The sequence below is a fragment of the Phacochoerus africanus genome, chromosome 7 (genome assembly GCF_016906955.1).
Source record: "Phacochoerus africanus isolate WHEZ1 chromosome 7, ROS_Pafr_v1, whole genome shotgun sequence".
NCBI lineage: Eukaryota > Metazoa > Chordata > Mammalia > Artiodactyla > Suidae > Phacochoerus > Phacochoerus africanus.
The window spans coordinates 68,441,257-68,457,449 of NC_062550.1; the positions used below are offsets into that span (position 1 = coordinate 68,441,257).

Genomic DNA, 16,193 nt, shown 5'->3' on the forward strand with positions numbered 1-16,193 from the left:
CCATCATCTCCTGACACTCCATTTATCCTCACTTTAGCCAGAGTGGCCTTTCTAATCATGTTGCTCTGTTTTTGCTAACAAAAATTCTTTTTTTTGCCACACTGTGGCATATGGAACCTCCTGGGCCAGGACCTACACCACAGCTGCAGCAATGCTGGATCCTTATGTAACCTGCTGTGCCACAGTGGGAACTCCCCCAAATTCTTTAATGTTATTATAACTTGTGAACCCTGCATGTTAACAGAGTGGGATTTGGGATGGGTATAGTATTGGGGAGAGAAATCTAGAGGCAGAAGAGAGAACCCAAAGATAAGAAACAACAGGTCACCTTCTAGAAGCTGCAGATAGTGTAGTCATTCTGATGTGTGTGTGTGTGTGTGTGTGTGTGTGTGTGTGTGTGTGTGTTGACCAGCAAGAGATGATTGATACTGGGAAGGTTGACAGGAAAGACAGTAAAAAGCCCTCTAGGCCATGGTAAAAATGGGCTCTATAAACCAGAAGGGTTCTTTCTTTGCCCCTCAAATCCCACCACACGGTTGGCCACCTGCTGGGTCTGTGTGGGTGGAAAAGGAGCGCGAGGAAGGCTGCAGTCCTGGCTCTCAGAAGGCTGATGATCTGAAATAGCCAAGACCAGCGGCTGATTATAAGGGACCCTACCCACAATCGCCTCTCCCCCTGGTGTCTCCTCTCCTCCCGTGCTCATTGGAAGATGCTCCTTCTCCTTTCCAGATGCATCTCAAACGTCACATACTCTGGAGGCCAGGAGGTAGCTTTAGGCAGAGCACTGTTGTAGGTCCTTGTTCATATTCCAACTTTAGCTCTTCTCTTATTCCTGAAATTATCTCTTAATGAGTCTGTTTTCTTTTCTTACCAGCCTGCCTTCCTTGTGAGCCCCTAGGGGTTGGTGGGAAGGAGCATGTTCTATGGACTTTGTGTTTCCAGTGTCTGACATGGGGCCTGGGAAGTCAATGGTTCTAGAGGGAAAAGAGATGCTAAAGGTTATATATGTACACTGCCCCCGCCTCCAATGGCCAGCTGGGCCTGGAGCAGTGGATGCCCTGTGTGTGCAGGGCGGGAGGGGCTGGCGGGGGGAAAGACGGGCTCTGGATGGGTGTTGGGGGTGGGGAAGCAGTTCAGACAGGCAGGCAGGGCTGGGATGATGACAGGCCCTGTGCACCTCTTAGACAATCTGGTCTTCATCCTAAAAGGAGCAGGAAGCCACGGAATGGGAGTAACCTGGTCACATTGTTTCAAAATGGTAACTCCAGCTGCACTGTGAGCTGAGGGTCAGGAAGGGAGAAGATTACTGGCAGGGAGGCCCGTGAGCTCTGAGCTAGTCAGGTTCAAGGCCGGGATGCAGACGGTGCCTGAATCAACATCAGGAGTGTTTGAGCATCGGGGAGAGAGGGCTGTTTCTGAGCCGAGGCTGTGAGATGAGCAGAGCTGAGGAGGCAGATCTGCACATGGTCCTTTAGTGGGGAGGGGACTGGAGGGTGGTCCTCCTATCATTTTGGCCACACTCAGACGCTGAGAAAGGTGACGTTCAGCAGGACCTGTGGGGCAAGGGGCGGGGCGATCGGCAGGGCCATTGGGTCCAAATTTCGAGCCTGGCATCTCCGATGTTGGTTGTTGTCCTGGGTCAATTTCATGCAGGAAAGCAGACTGAATCCTCGGTGAAAGTGTTGACTCTGAAATGAAATCCACCCATCAATCCCTGGATACTTGGGGAGGGTCCAGGTGATGCTTGAAAAATCTAAAGTGCCCAGGTTGCTCTGAGGCTCCAAGAGGGCGTGCCTATCAGTAGGACCACGCTGGCCCGAGTCTTGTCCTTGGCCCAGGAGGATGTGGATGCTCTGTGCCCCTCGGGGTGCCCTGGCCTGTCTGGTTTTGAGGGACGCAGTGGAAGGTTGGTGACAGGGGACTGCCCTCTTTTTCTGGGCATCTCACACTCACCTGCCGTCGCTTAGTAATGAGACGGGAATGGTGCCGGGAGGGAAATTTCGAGGGGGGGTCCTGGAAGTCCATCTCCCACAGGAAACCTCCTCCTCCTCCTCTTTCTGTCTTTCTCAGAGGCTCTGGAAACCTCCTGGGGCCCCAAGGACTCACCTCCCCCTCCTCTGTGCCTGGGGTGCCCCCTTCCTGTGCTTTCTCAGCCCAGCCTGGCACTGCCTTGCTCTCGACTGTGTCTCTTGACCCCTTGGTATTTTGAGAGGAACCTCTGCCTGCCTTGTGGGGAACAGCAACGGGGAGCAAGGATGGAGGAGGGGTGCCGTGGGCTGTGGACTAAGACAGGTGCATGAGGACTGTAGCTTGGACTAGGTCGGTGGTCAGGGAGGTGGTGAAAAACAGATTCAGGAGATATTTCAGGGGCAAAATTCATAGCCTTGGTGACAAATTGGAAATGAGGTGTGAGGGAAGGAGGCTGTCAAGTCTGCCTGCAGATTTCTGGTTCATGGACTGAGTGATGGTGGCAGCATTCACGGCGATGGGGACACTGATAAAGTGTCGTGTTTCGGAGAAGATCGCACGTTTGGTTTGAGACAAGATGATTTTGAGGGGCTCTGAAACTTCCAAGTGGAGATGCCAGGTGGAAAGGGGAGAGGACAGTAATTGCTAAAGGCTAAAATTTGAGAGTTATCAGCATAGAGGTGCTAATTAAAGTCATAGGGGTGCATGCGAGCGCCCAGGGAAAGAGCTGAGTACAGAGAGGAGGCTCTAGTCCAAGCCTTGTGAAAACCCATCTAATTGATTCAGAGATGTGAGCCGTGCCCCCGCCCTCCTGGCAGCCTGCAATCCAGTTCCAGTGCCAATGTGTGAGGTTCCCCCCCTGCACTAAGCAATTCTGCAACCTCAGCTGGGTGTCCTACAATTTAACTCAATTCCAACACTATCTCCCTGCCGAGAGCACCAGATCCCACAGGTGAAAGGCTCAATCCTGCAAGCCTCCCCCCATCCAGTACTCTCTTCTGATGCCAATCGCAAGTCCAGGTTGTCAGCTGTGCTTCAGAGCCACTGGCTGTAGACTGGAGGTCCCCACGACCCCCTCCTTGGGCTCAATTAATTTACTAGAGTGTCTCACAGAACGCTGAAACATTGAGTAAGTAAAATGTTTCAGAGACAAGGAAATTCATCCATTTATTCATTCATTCAGCAGGTGCTAAGTGCTGAGCTGCATGTATAAAGTGTGATTTATGCTCACATGGAGTTTAGAATGAAAACATAACTGGAACAATGAGAATAACTGCCTTTCTCTCTCATACCTGTAGGCTAATGACTCTTCCGTGTGCTTACCTGTGTAGCTCTTATCCACATTCTCACTACAGTCCTGCAAGTTGGGGATTCTCATTTTACAGTTGGAGAAACGGGCTCGGAGCCAGTGATGGCAGAGCTGAGGCATCTGCCCATGTGCCCTGAAGGGCTGCTTCAGGAGGGCCAGGGAGATGCTGGGCACCAGTGAGGACTTGGTGGGGCCGACAGCGATGTGGGGACTCTTCAAGGGCCCTGGAGGTGGCCTTTTGTCGGAGGTCACCCCTGCCCCAAGCCTTCTTTTGGCCTGTCCTTGCTTTCTCCTTGAAGGGTGGGGGGGGCTGCCCGCTGGTCCTCCTGCCCAGGAGGGACTCTAGAGGCCTAGCCTTTGACATTGATTCAAGGTGTCTCTCCGGGAATTCCTGTTGTGGCACAGCGGAAACAAATCTGACTAGTAACCATGAGGTTGCAAGTTCGATCCCTGGCCTTGCTCAGTGGGTTAAGGATCCGGCATTGCTGTGAGCTGTGGTGTAGGTCGCAGATTCGGCTTGGATCCCGTGTGGCTGTGGCTGTGGTGTAGGCCGGCAGCTATAGCTCCAATTCGACCCCTAGCCTGGGAACCTCTATATGCCGTGGATGCAGCCTTAAAAAAAAAGCAAAAAAAAAAAAAAAAAAGGCCTCTTTCCTGGCAATGCCCCGTCCTCCTCACCCCAGGGCACCACCCCTCTTCTCTTGTCTGAGAATTACACAAAATTATGACAGCGCTCATCAGAAGGAGCTCCTGCTGGTGGCTCCAGGCTGTATGTGTGTGTGTGTGTGTGTGTGTGTGAGAGAGAGAGAGAGAGAGAGAGAGAGAGGGAGAGAGGGAGAGAGAGAGAGAGAGAGAGAGGGAGATACCCCCCTGCATTCCCCCCTCCCCTGCAGCCAGTGTGAACCTGCTAACTGAGCTTGTGAGGACTGACAGGGAGGCAGCTTTGGGGAGTCGTGGCTATAAAGCCATCCTGAGTGTCCCCCATCAGGGCCTCAGTTTCTCTGTGTTCTCTGTCCCATTTGCTGTCCCCTAAAGCTTCTCTCCCTGCTTTGTCCTTCCCTCTCACAGATATCACGCTGCTCTCTGGCTCCCCACGTCGGCTGAGCCCACGGATGGTGGTCAGAGGGGGCCAGGGCCCCAAACATGGACAGCAGTACCTCAAGGTGCCGGGTCCCAGAGCCCAGGGCCTGCAGGGCAGCTCCCCTCGAGCTTCCAGCCAGCCACCTGGTGGCGGGAGCTCCCCCAACAGCTCTGTGAGTACTGGGGTGGGTGGATGGGAGGCCCTGATGGGGGCCCCAAGGGAGCCTCTGGCATGAGGGGCCCTCCATTGGATTTGGGGGGACAGGTGTGTGTGTGTGTGTGTGTGTGTGTGTGTGTGTGAGAGAGAGAGAGAGAGAGAGAGAGAGAGAGACAGAGACAGAGACAGTGACAGAGAGAGAGAGGGAGAAACCAGGATTTTCGTTGGGGCCTTTTCCTCTCCTTTCCCTCCAAGTCACGGTGGCACAATGTCCCAGCAGTGCTGAGGTCCCCTGGTCAGAGGACAGGGAAGGCAGAGGTGTGAGAGGCCAGGTGGTCCCACCTGCTGGTCTGCAGACTCCCGGCTCCTTCCCACAGATGGGAGGGACCAGACCTCTGCTGTGGCGGCTCCTTTGAGGCTGTCCCCTGTGCCTGGCGCTTCATCTGGTTGCCCAGGTGACCTCTCAGGTGGCTGCCGAGGCAGCAGGGTATCAAACCAGTAATAAACAGGGAAACACCCAAAGGGGGAGGCGGGTCCCTCCCCCGCTCCGCCTCGTTCGTTCTTTCTCCTCTTCTCTCAACCTTCCATCTCCTGAGAGGACTAAGTGGACTGCCTTGTCTCTGGCAGGGTCCTCACCAGGGGTTGGAGGAGAAGAAGAGGAGGTGGTGGAGGAGGAGGAGGAGGATGCGGGGCTGCGAAGGGCAGAGTGGACAGTAAATCCCGGCGGGGTGGGGGTAGGGGTGGCCAGGCGGCTGGAAATCAGCCTTTGTTCCAATGGATCTAGAGAACCTGCCGGTGAGTATTCAGATCGATCTGCGAAGAGGTGGGGGTGCTGTGGTGCGTGTGGGAGGCTGCGTGTCCGCGCGCACTCGGGTGATGCGTGTGCACAGAGTGTGCGGGAGCGCGGGCACCGAGGCCGGAGGCGTGCTGGGCTGTGCGCACGTGCGGGAGTGGGCCTGGGGCTCGGTGCGTGGAGGCAGGCGGTGGTTTGCCCGGGGTCTGTGCCGCGGGTGCCTCCGTGTACGTGAGCGTACGTGTGTGCGTGGGCGCGGGGGTGCTGGGCGGCGCCAGGCCCGGGCTGGACGCCGGTCGGGGAGGGGCGGCGGCTTTGCTGGCCGGCCGAGGCCCGGGAACTCGGGTCCCTCTGTCCTCCCTCTGGGAGCCGTGAGGTTCTAGCTTCCTAGTCCACCTCCCTGGGCCCGGAGCGCAAGGTGAGCCTCCCATGGCTCCCACTGCTCCCTCGCTGGACCTTGCAGCCCCGTGTCCCGTCCTCTCTTGCCAGGTCATCAACAACTACCTGGATGCCAGCGAGCAGGTGTCCTCGGAGGCCCGTCTGAGCCGCATGCACTTCCACGACAACCAGAGGAAGGTCGACTACGTGCTCGCCTACCACTACCGGAAACGCGGGGTGCACCCGGGCCACGGCTCCCCGGGCCACTCGCTGGCCATCGTCTCCAATGGGGAGACCGGCAAGGACCCCCACGCGGGGGCTCCCAGTGACATTGAGCTGGGGCCCCTCGACGGCCTGGAGGACCAAAGGAAAGAGCAACGGGAGGAGTTTGAGCACAACCTGATGGAGGCCGGGCTGGAGCTTGAGAAGGACTTGGAGGTGAGGTCCCTCCGGTGACAGAGGATTCCGATGGGCTGGACCTGCGGGCCTGCTGAGCTGGGCTCCTGGTGATCAGTGGCACTTGCTGGCTTTTTAGGGGTGGGGTGGGGAGGAGGAATGAGGTTTTCTTGCTCAGGGGCTTGGGGAGGAGTTTTGGGGTCCCAGGCGGTGGTGGTGGAGTGCCAGTCTGTTCCGGGGAAGTTGGCTTAGTTAGAGGTGAAGACAAGACAGTTTCTTCCTGGCTGGCCATCCTGTGGCCTTGGTAATGGTGAATTTGGTTGGATGAAGATATGGTTTGCCTGTTGAATTTAGGATTAAAATTCTTGTATAGGAGACATATTATAAGGTGTGTGCTTGTCTGGAGCCCCCAGGGGGGTTGGTTATTTGGGAACCGGACGTCATATTTGATCTCGTGAGCTGTGTACAGTATTCTGACCTCTGATCAGTAGCCAGCCTAAGGAACTCCATTTATCTGCTTATCCATCATCCACCCATCCAGGTCTTCATTCACTTCTCCATCTGTTTCTTCGTATCACATGATCCTTTAAAGATGACCTGCCCTGGCCGTCCCTTCCATCTCCTACTCCTCCCACCTCCCACACGGGTGCCAGCCCTCTGGCCTTATCTCGGCTGTGAGTTGGTCACTTTCACCTCAGGGCCTTTGCAGTGGCTGTTCTGGTTGTCCCTTCTGCCTCGGGCCGCCTTCCCCAGATCCGTGCATGCTCAGCCCTCTCACTTCAAGCCTCTGCTCTGGTGTTACCTCCTTCCAGACATCTCCCCTGAGCATCTTAGATAAAGTGCCCCGACCCCTTCACTCTGTTCCTTCACCCTGCTTCACTCTTCCTCATCATGCTCAGCACCTGAAATCATGGGGTAGATTAATTTATTTTTTATCTGTGCCCCTAACGGCTCCATGAAGTCAGGGGTCTTGTTTGCCTCACCGCTGTATCCCCAGCACCTAGGACAGAGTTTGGCACATAGTAGGAGCTTCGCCAGTGCTCCCTGACTCAATCAGTGACTTCCCTGAGCCTCAGGCTCCTCATCTGCAAGATGCGCCGTGCTGCAGGATTGTAGTTTTACATGCCGCCCATTAGCTGGGGCAATGCAGCCATCCAGCCTGATGTCTGGTACACAGTAGGTGCTCCATAAAGACTCTTTAGGACGATTGAAAAGGGTGTTATGCTGAGGGGTGGGGTGACAGTCTCATCAGAAACCTATTTTGTAAGAGTCACATTAATGCCCTCCCCCAACTGGAAGGGCCCCTCAGAGGTCATTCCTCCATGTCTCTGTCCCCAGGCAGGCTGGCATGTGGCCCAGACCCTTGTTGTGCTGACCTGTGCTGCTCATCCAGACGTTCAAGCCGGGAGCCTCTTCTCTCGTAATTCTTTCCATCACTGTAGGGACCTTGCGCTCTTTCAGGGCGACTTGGGGCTCCCTGCTGAGGGAGTGCTGACTCTCACTTTTGGAAACTCACTTGGTGCCTCTGATTGGGGTCTGGTGGGAAGGTTTCCCCAGGTAGTGGCGTGTTTCGAGGGCCGTAGAGGGAGTCTGGGCACCACCACTGTGGGAGGCTGCAGGCTCCCCACCTTCTCCAGGTGTCAGGGAGTCAGGGAGGCTCAGGGATTGGGGGTCTGGGCCTCGTGCAACTGCTGAGGCAACAGTGTCTTGCTCCAGAGGTGGACTCTGGAGTCTGAATACAGAGGTTCACCTCCCAGGCTTGGCCTCTGCGAGCCACATGACCTTGGGTGAGTCACTTAATCCTTTTGAGTCAAAGGTTTCTTGCCTGTCAAAAGGGTTTAACAATCTGTTTTTCACTGGGTTGTGATGAAGGTGAAACAAGACAACTAAATAAGGTATCTAAAAGCAATAACAAAACTAAATAAGGTATCTAAAAGCAATAACAATGAGTTGGTATCACTGCTGCTCTTATTCGTGTTGCCAGATGTGGCAAATCAAAATTACCACAGCTAGTTCCATGTGCATTGGATCAATAGTAAATAAAATTTTCAGCCTAAGTATGGCCCATGCGAAATGGGGGATACCCTTGCATTAACAAATTATTGATCTGAAATTCCGAGGGAACGGTCCTTGGAAGACTTCCTGCTGTTACTAGTGTTGCTGACATCTTTGCTGCCCCTCCAGCCTGTTTCTTCTTGGTTGCATTGGATTTTCCTGGCTTTGGCTAGGAAATTAGGAGGGACTAGAGAGAGCTCTTAGGACCGACTAGTGTGAGATGGGGGCGTGGAGTGTTCCTGGCCTGTTGTCCCTCCTCCCTCCCAGCCCCCACCTCTGGCTTCAAGGCCTCTTAACTCTTCTTTCTTGGGCTTTTCCAAGCTACTCAACCTCTCCCAAGTCCCTTGTATCATCAGGGCCTGTACCACTTGTGTAGCCATCAGGAGCTATTGTCCTGCAGTAGTGGTTTTTTTTTTTTTTTTTTAATTCTCCCTCTCTCTATTTTCTAAAAGTTAATTATTATTATTTGCTGTGGCACCCGTGGTGCAGAGCTGAGTGAATTACAGTTCTCAGTCACGGGAGTTCCCTTCATGGTGCAGCGGAAACGAATCTGACTAGGAACCATCAGGTTGTGGGTTCAATCCCTGGCCTTGCTCAGTGGGTTAAGGCTCCGGTGTTGCTGTGGCTGTGGTGTAGGCCGGCAGCTGTAGCTCCGATTAGACCCCTAGCCTGGGAACTTCTATATGCTGCAGGTGTAGCTCTAAAACAAAACAGAACAAAACAAAAAACCCCTCAGTTCTCAGTCATGATGCATTATCATTATCATTGGTCTGCACAGGGAGCCTCTTGTGACTTATGCAGATAACCTTGACCTCACTGCCTGCTCCCTCTACAGGCAATTATTCCAAAGCCTAGTGCTTCTGGGTAATATATTGTGTCATTTTTGCTTTACGCTTTTTTATTTATTAAAAAAATAGACTTTATTGTTTAGAACAGTTTTAAATTTACAGAAAAATCGGACAGAGCGTGCTCCTAACGCACATACCTGGTTTCCTCTATAATTAACTTCTACATTAATATGGTACAGTTGTCACATGAGCCAATCTTGTTACACTGTCATTAACTAAAATCTCTGCTTTGTTCAGATTTCCTGAATTTGTACCTACTGTCTTGTTTCTATTCCAGGATCCCAGCCCGAATCCCACATTTTATTTAACTGTCATACCTTCTTAGGCTCCTCTGACAGTTTCTCTGAATTGTATGCATTTTTAATTTAGGTGGAGGCACTCTATTTAATAACCCATTCTGCTGCTTGCTTTTTTCTCTCAGCACTACGTTTTTCAAGCCTTTCACGGTCTGCGTGCATTTTTTCCTAATGGATCAGGGAACTGGTTTACCTAGTCGCTCCCTTAATGATAATGAGCACCAGGTTGCCTCCAACCATGTGCCCCACAAGGTTGGGAATGACTTGTCACCTCTGTCAGGGCCAGTGTCGCCCCAGCCCCAATACCATGTTGGTGCAAAACTCTGGTTAGACCGGAGACCGTGAGGTTCTGAACAACTTTCTGGGGCCTGTTGGGGTCTGAACAATTCTTCTTTGCATCAGGATGCTCAGCCTCTGGCCTTGAGCAGCAGCCCGGAACTGGCACCTCACTGGAGCGGGGACCTTGTTTGGGTACACCTGGTGGCAGTTTGGAGAGCAGGTGCAGTGGCCCCACCTGCTCAGCTGTTCTCATGCCTCTGGGCTGGACTGCCTTTAAGGCTCTAGTTTCACTTTGATTTTTAGGACAGCTGGAGAGAAAATGGTTTTCAATCAGAGGCCCATTCAAAAGTATTGACTTAGTCTTACAGATCAAAAGGACTTTGCATCCACCAAACTCTGATTAAGTATCGTGGAATTCATTTGGACCCTAGCTCTCTGGGTGTGCTTTAGATGTTAGGGGAGTTGGTGCAGACCTTCCGTTGGCTGTGTCACCTTTTGTTTTGTGTACGTATTTCCATGTATTAACAAGCTCCATGTCCATATTGCAAAGACTATTTAGTATTTATTGGATGGCTGAGTCACGGCTTGCTCTATGTTTTCTTACGTTTGGCCATTTAATGAGAATTTCCTCTAAAGACCTTGCTAGAGGAAGTCCCCATTGTGGCTCCGCAGTAGCAAAACCAGACTAGTATCCATGAGGATGTGAGTTAGATCCCTGGCCTTGCTCAGTGGGTTAAGGATCTGGTGTTGCTATGAGTTGTGATATAGGTTGCAGATGCGGCTTGGATCCCATGTTGCTGTGGCAGTGGCATTGGCCGCTGGTGCAGCCCTTAAGAAAAAGAGCAAGACCTCGCTGGAGATGCCTGTGGGTGACAGAGACCCCTGCATCCTCATGCCAGTTTGGATAAATGAGGACCACATGTTTGGAGTTGGGCATCACTGCTGAATGGGAGGCTCATGCAGGCAGTTGAGGGACTTACCCCATGAGCCTCCATGAGCTGAGAAGGGCCTCCTGGGACCCACCTCCTCCTGCGCTCTCCCAGACCCCCCGCCTTGACCGAGACTGAGCTGGAGGGACAGAGACAGAGACTCAGATGCTTGGGACAGAGACAGAGACTCAGATGCTTGTGTGGCACCAGGAGGAATCTGAGGGGAGGGTGAGCCAGGGCCCATGTGATGCTCTTGATGGGCTTGGAGGTTGTGTTTGTGGACTTGGGTGTCAAGACCTTCTCCAGCCTGCAGGCCCTGAAATTCCAGCAGGCACAGTCCCAGACTTCATCTCTGCGGGCAGCTCATCTTCCCAATTGGGAGTGGAGAGAGGGCTTGACAGGGAGGCCAGCTGCCCCCTGGCTCAGTGCCGGCTCTCCTGGCATTAGGGCACCAGAGAACCCACAGCAGAAGCTGCTTTTCATCAGCCTGGTCTGGCACCTCCAGCAGGTCCATGGGCCCTCTGGGCAGAGTCAGGCATGGCAGGGGCAGAATGCCAGCGGGGTGGTCCCGGAGGCCACAGCTTTGTTCAGGAGGCAGAACTCCCCGCTTGGACCCCGTGTGAGGCGGGAGCCTGGGGAAGACCAAACTCCTCTCTCTCTGCAGCGAGGGGACCCCTCCCTGCCAGGGCATGGGCTGCTTCTGACACCCGACTTCTCGCCCTCTGACCTCGGACCGAGTTACTGACGTCTGACCTCTCAACCGACTGTGCTGGCTCAGAGGGAGTCATGCAGGGACCTCTGGGCCGTGGGACATTGTGACCACCCCATGGGGCTCAGTTAGCTGAGAAGATGGCAGGCTTGGGACATGCTGCCTGGCTTTCTTCAAACCAGAGGCCATTGTTTCTTGACCTTTGTCATCGCCCCTTTTCCTCACCTCCTTTTCAGGAAGTGTTTTTATCCATCTGACTCAACAGCTGATGGAAACATCAGTTCTCCTCAGCCTTTGGCTGACGGCAGGGTGCCTTGGAGAAATGGCTCTGTGTGTAGAGTGTATTCAGTCTGTGGCTTTAAGGAAGGGAACTAAGTTTCCCGAGCGCCTCCTGCACGTGTCATAGCATGGGATCCCGCTTCCCCTTCTGTGTCCTCATTCAGTCTCCATGAACATCCTGCAGGGCGGATGTTCGTCCCGCCTTTTTAAGGAGATGAGGAAACAGGCTCGGAGAGGCTAGCGGCTCAGCCATGGCGACATCTGCTGTGTGATGCAGCGGGGATTTGAACCCCAGCTGACCTTCAGACGTTCTGGGGTCTTTGCCATCCCAGGGAGAAGTGACAAGCCCTGGATGTCCGTTTCCTAGTCTTCCTGCCCCAGAATGTGCACGGGATGTTGATCCAGAAGGGGACCATCTTGGGGACACCTTGTCCTCCATTACTGGGGCACATGGTGCCGTTTGCGGTCCTGGAGGCTGCTGTGACCGCCCTGAAGCACCGGACCAGCACCTGGTGACCCTTTCTCCCTGCATGGGGTCACCTGCAGCCCTGCACACTAGACGCTCAGCCCTGCTCTGGCTTCTCTCTTCCCGTGTAGAGCCTGTGTTGAAACAGCCTCCCTCTTTGAACTCCCCCATCTTTCTTTGCTGGGACATCTGAGACATGGGGGATTCCTGCATCCTTAGGAAGACCTCGCTGCTTGCTTTCCTAGGGTGACAGTGGCCCTGGGAGGTCTTCCTGTGCATTGCTCTACCTCAGGCCCTGAGCAGGTGCTCGAGAAGAGTGATGTATTTCTATGGGGAGAGGTGGAGGTTTCCATGCTGCTGCTGCTGCCCTTCTAAGATTAGTCTGTTTCCTCCTCAGGAAAGGATTTGCCTTTTTTTTTTTTTGTCTTTTTGTCTTTTCTAGGGATGCACCCACAGCATATGGAGGTTCCCAGGCTAGGGGTCTAACCGGAGCTGTAGCCACTGGCCTACACTAGAGCTGCAGCAGCAGCGGGATCGAGTCGCGTCTGTGACCTACGCCACAGCTCATGGCAATACCGGATCCTTAGCCCACTGAGCAAGGCCAAGGATTGAACCCACAATCTCATGGTTCCTAGTCGGATTCGATGACCACTGAGCCATGACGGGAACTCCGGGTTTGCCTTCTTAAGACAGGCTAGAGGGAGCGCAGGAAAGGTGTGAATGTGGCCTTTTTATGACGTCCCAGTCATCCATCTGTTTCTGGAGATGCTGCCATGCTCTCGAGGGTGTGCATGATGGTCCCACAGCTTTTGATTTGCACTAATGACGGGAAAACGCGCTGATTTCCCCTGGCTTTGGATGTGTTCCTGTCCCACTTGCCCTACCCTGAAGCAGCGTGCTGGAGCCTGGGGCCTCTCCCTTGCCTCTTTCCTGCCCCGAGGGAGCTCTGGGGAACACAACAAAGACAGCCCTAGCAGCCCCTGCCTCTGGGGACCGCATAGCTGAGCGGAGTAGGGATGGGGCTGGGTGGACCTGGCAGCTGGGCATGGGGACTCAGAGGGAAGCAAGGAGGGCAAGTCAGGTCCCCCAAACCTTCGTGAATAGCTATTTCCTTTTCTGGACTTTGGAGGCAAAAAGATAACCTCCAGTGTCACAGTGGGGTGGTGGGAGCTGTTCTTATTCCCTTGTCATAGGAATATAGGTGCCTTGCCAGGTGGCAGGGAGCAGGGCTGTGCCTGGGAACTGGGTCTCCTACCTCTTGCTCCACCTCTTTTTAATTTAATTTAATTTATTTTAATTAGAGTAATTTTTTAAAATTACGAATTTCTGCTGTACAGTAAAGTGACCCAATCATACATATGTGTACATTCCTTTTCTTATATTCTCTCCCATCATGGTCTATCTCAAGAGCCTGGATATAGTTTTCCCCTTCTTTTCTTTCTTTTTGTCTTTGTTTTTGTTTTGTTTTGTTTTGTCTATTCTAGGGCCGCATCTGCGGCATATGGAGGTTCCCAGGCTAGGAGTTTAATCGGAGCTACAGCTGCCGGCCTACACCACAGCCACAGCAATGCCAGATCCGAGCCTCATCTTCGACCTATAGCACAGCTCGTGGTGACACCGGATCCTTAACCCCCTGAGTGAGGCCAGGGATTGAACCCACAACCTCATGGTTCCTAGTCGGATTTGTTTCCGCTGCACCGTGACAGGAACTCCCTCCCCTTCTTTTCTGACAGCCACTCCTCCGGGAGGTGTGTGGCCGACAGAGTCAGCCCACTGTGCAGATGAGCGCTGCCCAGGTTATGAAGGAAGTTGGTTTCGTGAAGGGCAGGCCGAGAGTTTACAGAGAAGTGGGAGGAGCTGGGAGGTGGCCTGTCTCAGGTCCTTTCTGCCTGGTATCTTTCATTGATCAATAAGTTTTCGACAGTCCTAGGATTCCTCAGAAGGGGCTGAAAGGAGGTTCTGGGCGTTGATGATCCCACATACCCTTGAGTAGCCGAGGACAGGGATCAGCACACACCGGCTGGGGGCTCCTGGCCTGGTCTTGTGTTTCGTTTTTCTGTTGCCAGATGCCATCTGTGAGGTATGAGGAAGCGGGGTCATGGGCTCTCAGAGCCGGAAGGGCTTGGGATCGTGCTCAATTCTGTAAGAGCGGGAACCGAAGCCCTCGAGAGGATGAGACTGATACAGCTCCCCGCTGCCAGTTCTGCCTTTCAGCAAATGAGTTCCTGATTGCAGAGAGTCCGTGCAAACACACACATGGGAGAGGGTGGGGGGTGACTTCCTTCTGTTAGGTCCCTTGCGGCTACGTTGTCATCTTCCTGGGAGGCTGGCGTCTGGGGCTCCTGGTCTCGCTGTCGGGGGGCCGTGGCTGGTGCCTGTTCTGACTTAAGGCCATGCTCTGCCGGGGGTGAACTCTTTGCGTGTCGCTCGTGCTCCTACATCACCCCCTGCATTTGGTGGAGAGGGTCAGGGAACAGTTGGTCCCCAGCCTACTAATCATGCCTCGATGTGTCGGAATCTGAGACAAAGGTGGAGGAAGAAGGCCTTTCTCCACTTGTCATTTGATAAGTTCAGGGTCTTTGTCAGCCAGAAACTGCCTGCGTCGTTCCTTCAGCTGTAAAGACACCCCCCAAAGGAAACCAGCTGCCGGAGGAGAGCCGCCAGGCTCCATCTCTGGCCCCTCTCTCCCACGTCTCACTTAGCAGACATTTGCTTACAAGGTACCCTGCCCTGGGCTCGGCTCTGACATCGCGGAAGGCCTCTATTCTATTTTAGGGGAAGCAGACCGGACCCCAGAGCATCGCACAGCTCCGAAGAGGGGGGAAGAGAACACTTCACTTCTGCCTTGAAGCTCTAGGCTCAGTCTCCATCCCTCCCCCTACCCACAGATGCTCGGGGCCAGCAGACCAGAGTGGGCTGTGTCTGCTGCTCTTATCACATCTCCAGGGAGCACGCGCCCTCTGCCAGCTAGGATGCTGTGGAGGACCGGGCAAGTTTAGAAGGCTCAGCTGCTGAGGGTGTTGTGTGTGGTGGGGTCTTTCTTTGGGCCTTCGTGGTCTGGAGACTCCCAGGGGTTATATTCAGTACTTAATGGATAGTGAGGATGCTTCTGGGCCACAGCCTTAAGTGTCCCTTTCTCTTCACTGCAGACAGGGTCTCCCTGCTACCCCTGCTCAGCTCATTAGGCTGCCCTGATACCTTCTATTCGATGATCCCTGGGGGCCATGTGGCAGCATCAGGGCGTCTCAGACCTTGGGGGTTTTGTAAATAGAAGTCCTAAACCCGATGGTGGAAAACTGCTCTTTATTTTCACCGACATTTAGCTGCAACGTAGCATTGACTTCAGTTAAGGACATAGGCACAAACCTACAATCACCGTGAACTCCTGTGAGTTTGCCAGCAATGGAAGCCACACGCAGCTTCATTTCCCATCGTGGTGGCTGCACACATCTCTGAAAGCACTTATATTGGTCCCTAGTGTGAAATGGCGGCAGTTTTTAGAGGTGCTGCTGGGTCTTGCCATTTGATGCACTGTTAAAGAAGCATGTATATTAACTATAGCACACATTTACATTTAAATTTTTTTTTTTTCTTTTTAGGGCTGCACCCGAGGCATATGGAGGTTCCCAAGCTAGGGATCGAATCAGAGCTACAGCTTCCGGCCTACACCAGAGCCACAGCAATGCCAGATCTGAACTGCATCTTCGACCTACAAGTTTCCTGGAAATGGACGTGCGTGACCTGTGCTCCTGGGGAACCCCGGGTCCATCCCCACGTCTTCCAAAATCTGATCACTGTCCCCTGGGCATCGCTGGCTTAGGAGTCTCTCTTCTGCCCCCCACCCTTGATGGCCAACAGCCTGACTCTCAGTCTAGCTCAGCAGCCTGGGGGGCCGGGGTGACCACTGGTATTCTTGTGACTGTCTCGTCGTCGTCTGGTTTCTGCAGGGGTATCCCTTGCAGGTGGGATCAGTTGTTGGTGGGTGGTGTCTGGCTGGCTGTGGATGTTCCTCCCCCATCTGCGAGCTCTTGCAGCCCAGGGAACTTAGGCTTACTCATCCACAGGCCCCCAGAGGGTGGAGGCTCCCCAGGCCTCAGTGAGGGCCTCTGGGTTTTAGCACCTTTTCAGGATCAGGAAGTCAGAAGGAGTGGGATTTGGAGGGTGTGCTGTTCTGTTGTGTTTTCTTTGTCATGCAGACACGGGAACCCCTAAAGGCTTCGGAGTTGAAGCCTGGGGCCCTGGGCGGAGTGG

At 53.8% G+C, this 16,193-nt stretch overlaps 1 protein-coding gene across 1 annotated transcript in view; it reads left to right on the forward strand.

The window, feature by feature from the left end:
* The window catches only part of ANO2 (anoctamin 2), a 346,820-nt gene that overhangs the window by 11,998 nt on the left and 318,629 nt on the right, over nucleotides 1-16,193 (forward strand). The window contains exons 2-3 of the mRNA XM_047787771.1: nucleotides 4,346-4,530; nucleotides 5,797-6,123. Coding sequence (XP_047643727.1) covers nucleotides 4,346-4,530; nucleotides 5,797-6,123 — 512 coding nt within the window. The remainder of the gene's footprint in view (nucleotides 1-4,345; nucleotides 4,531-5,796; nucleotides 6,124-16,193) is intronic.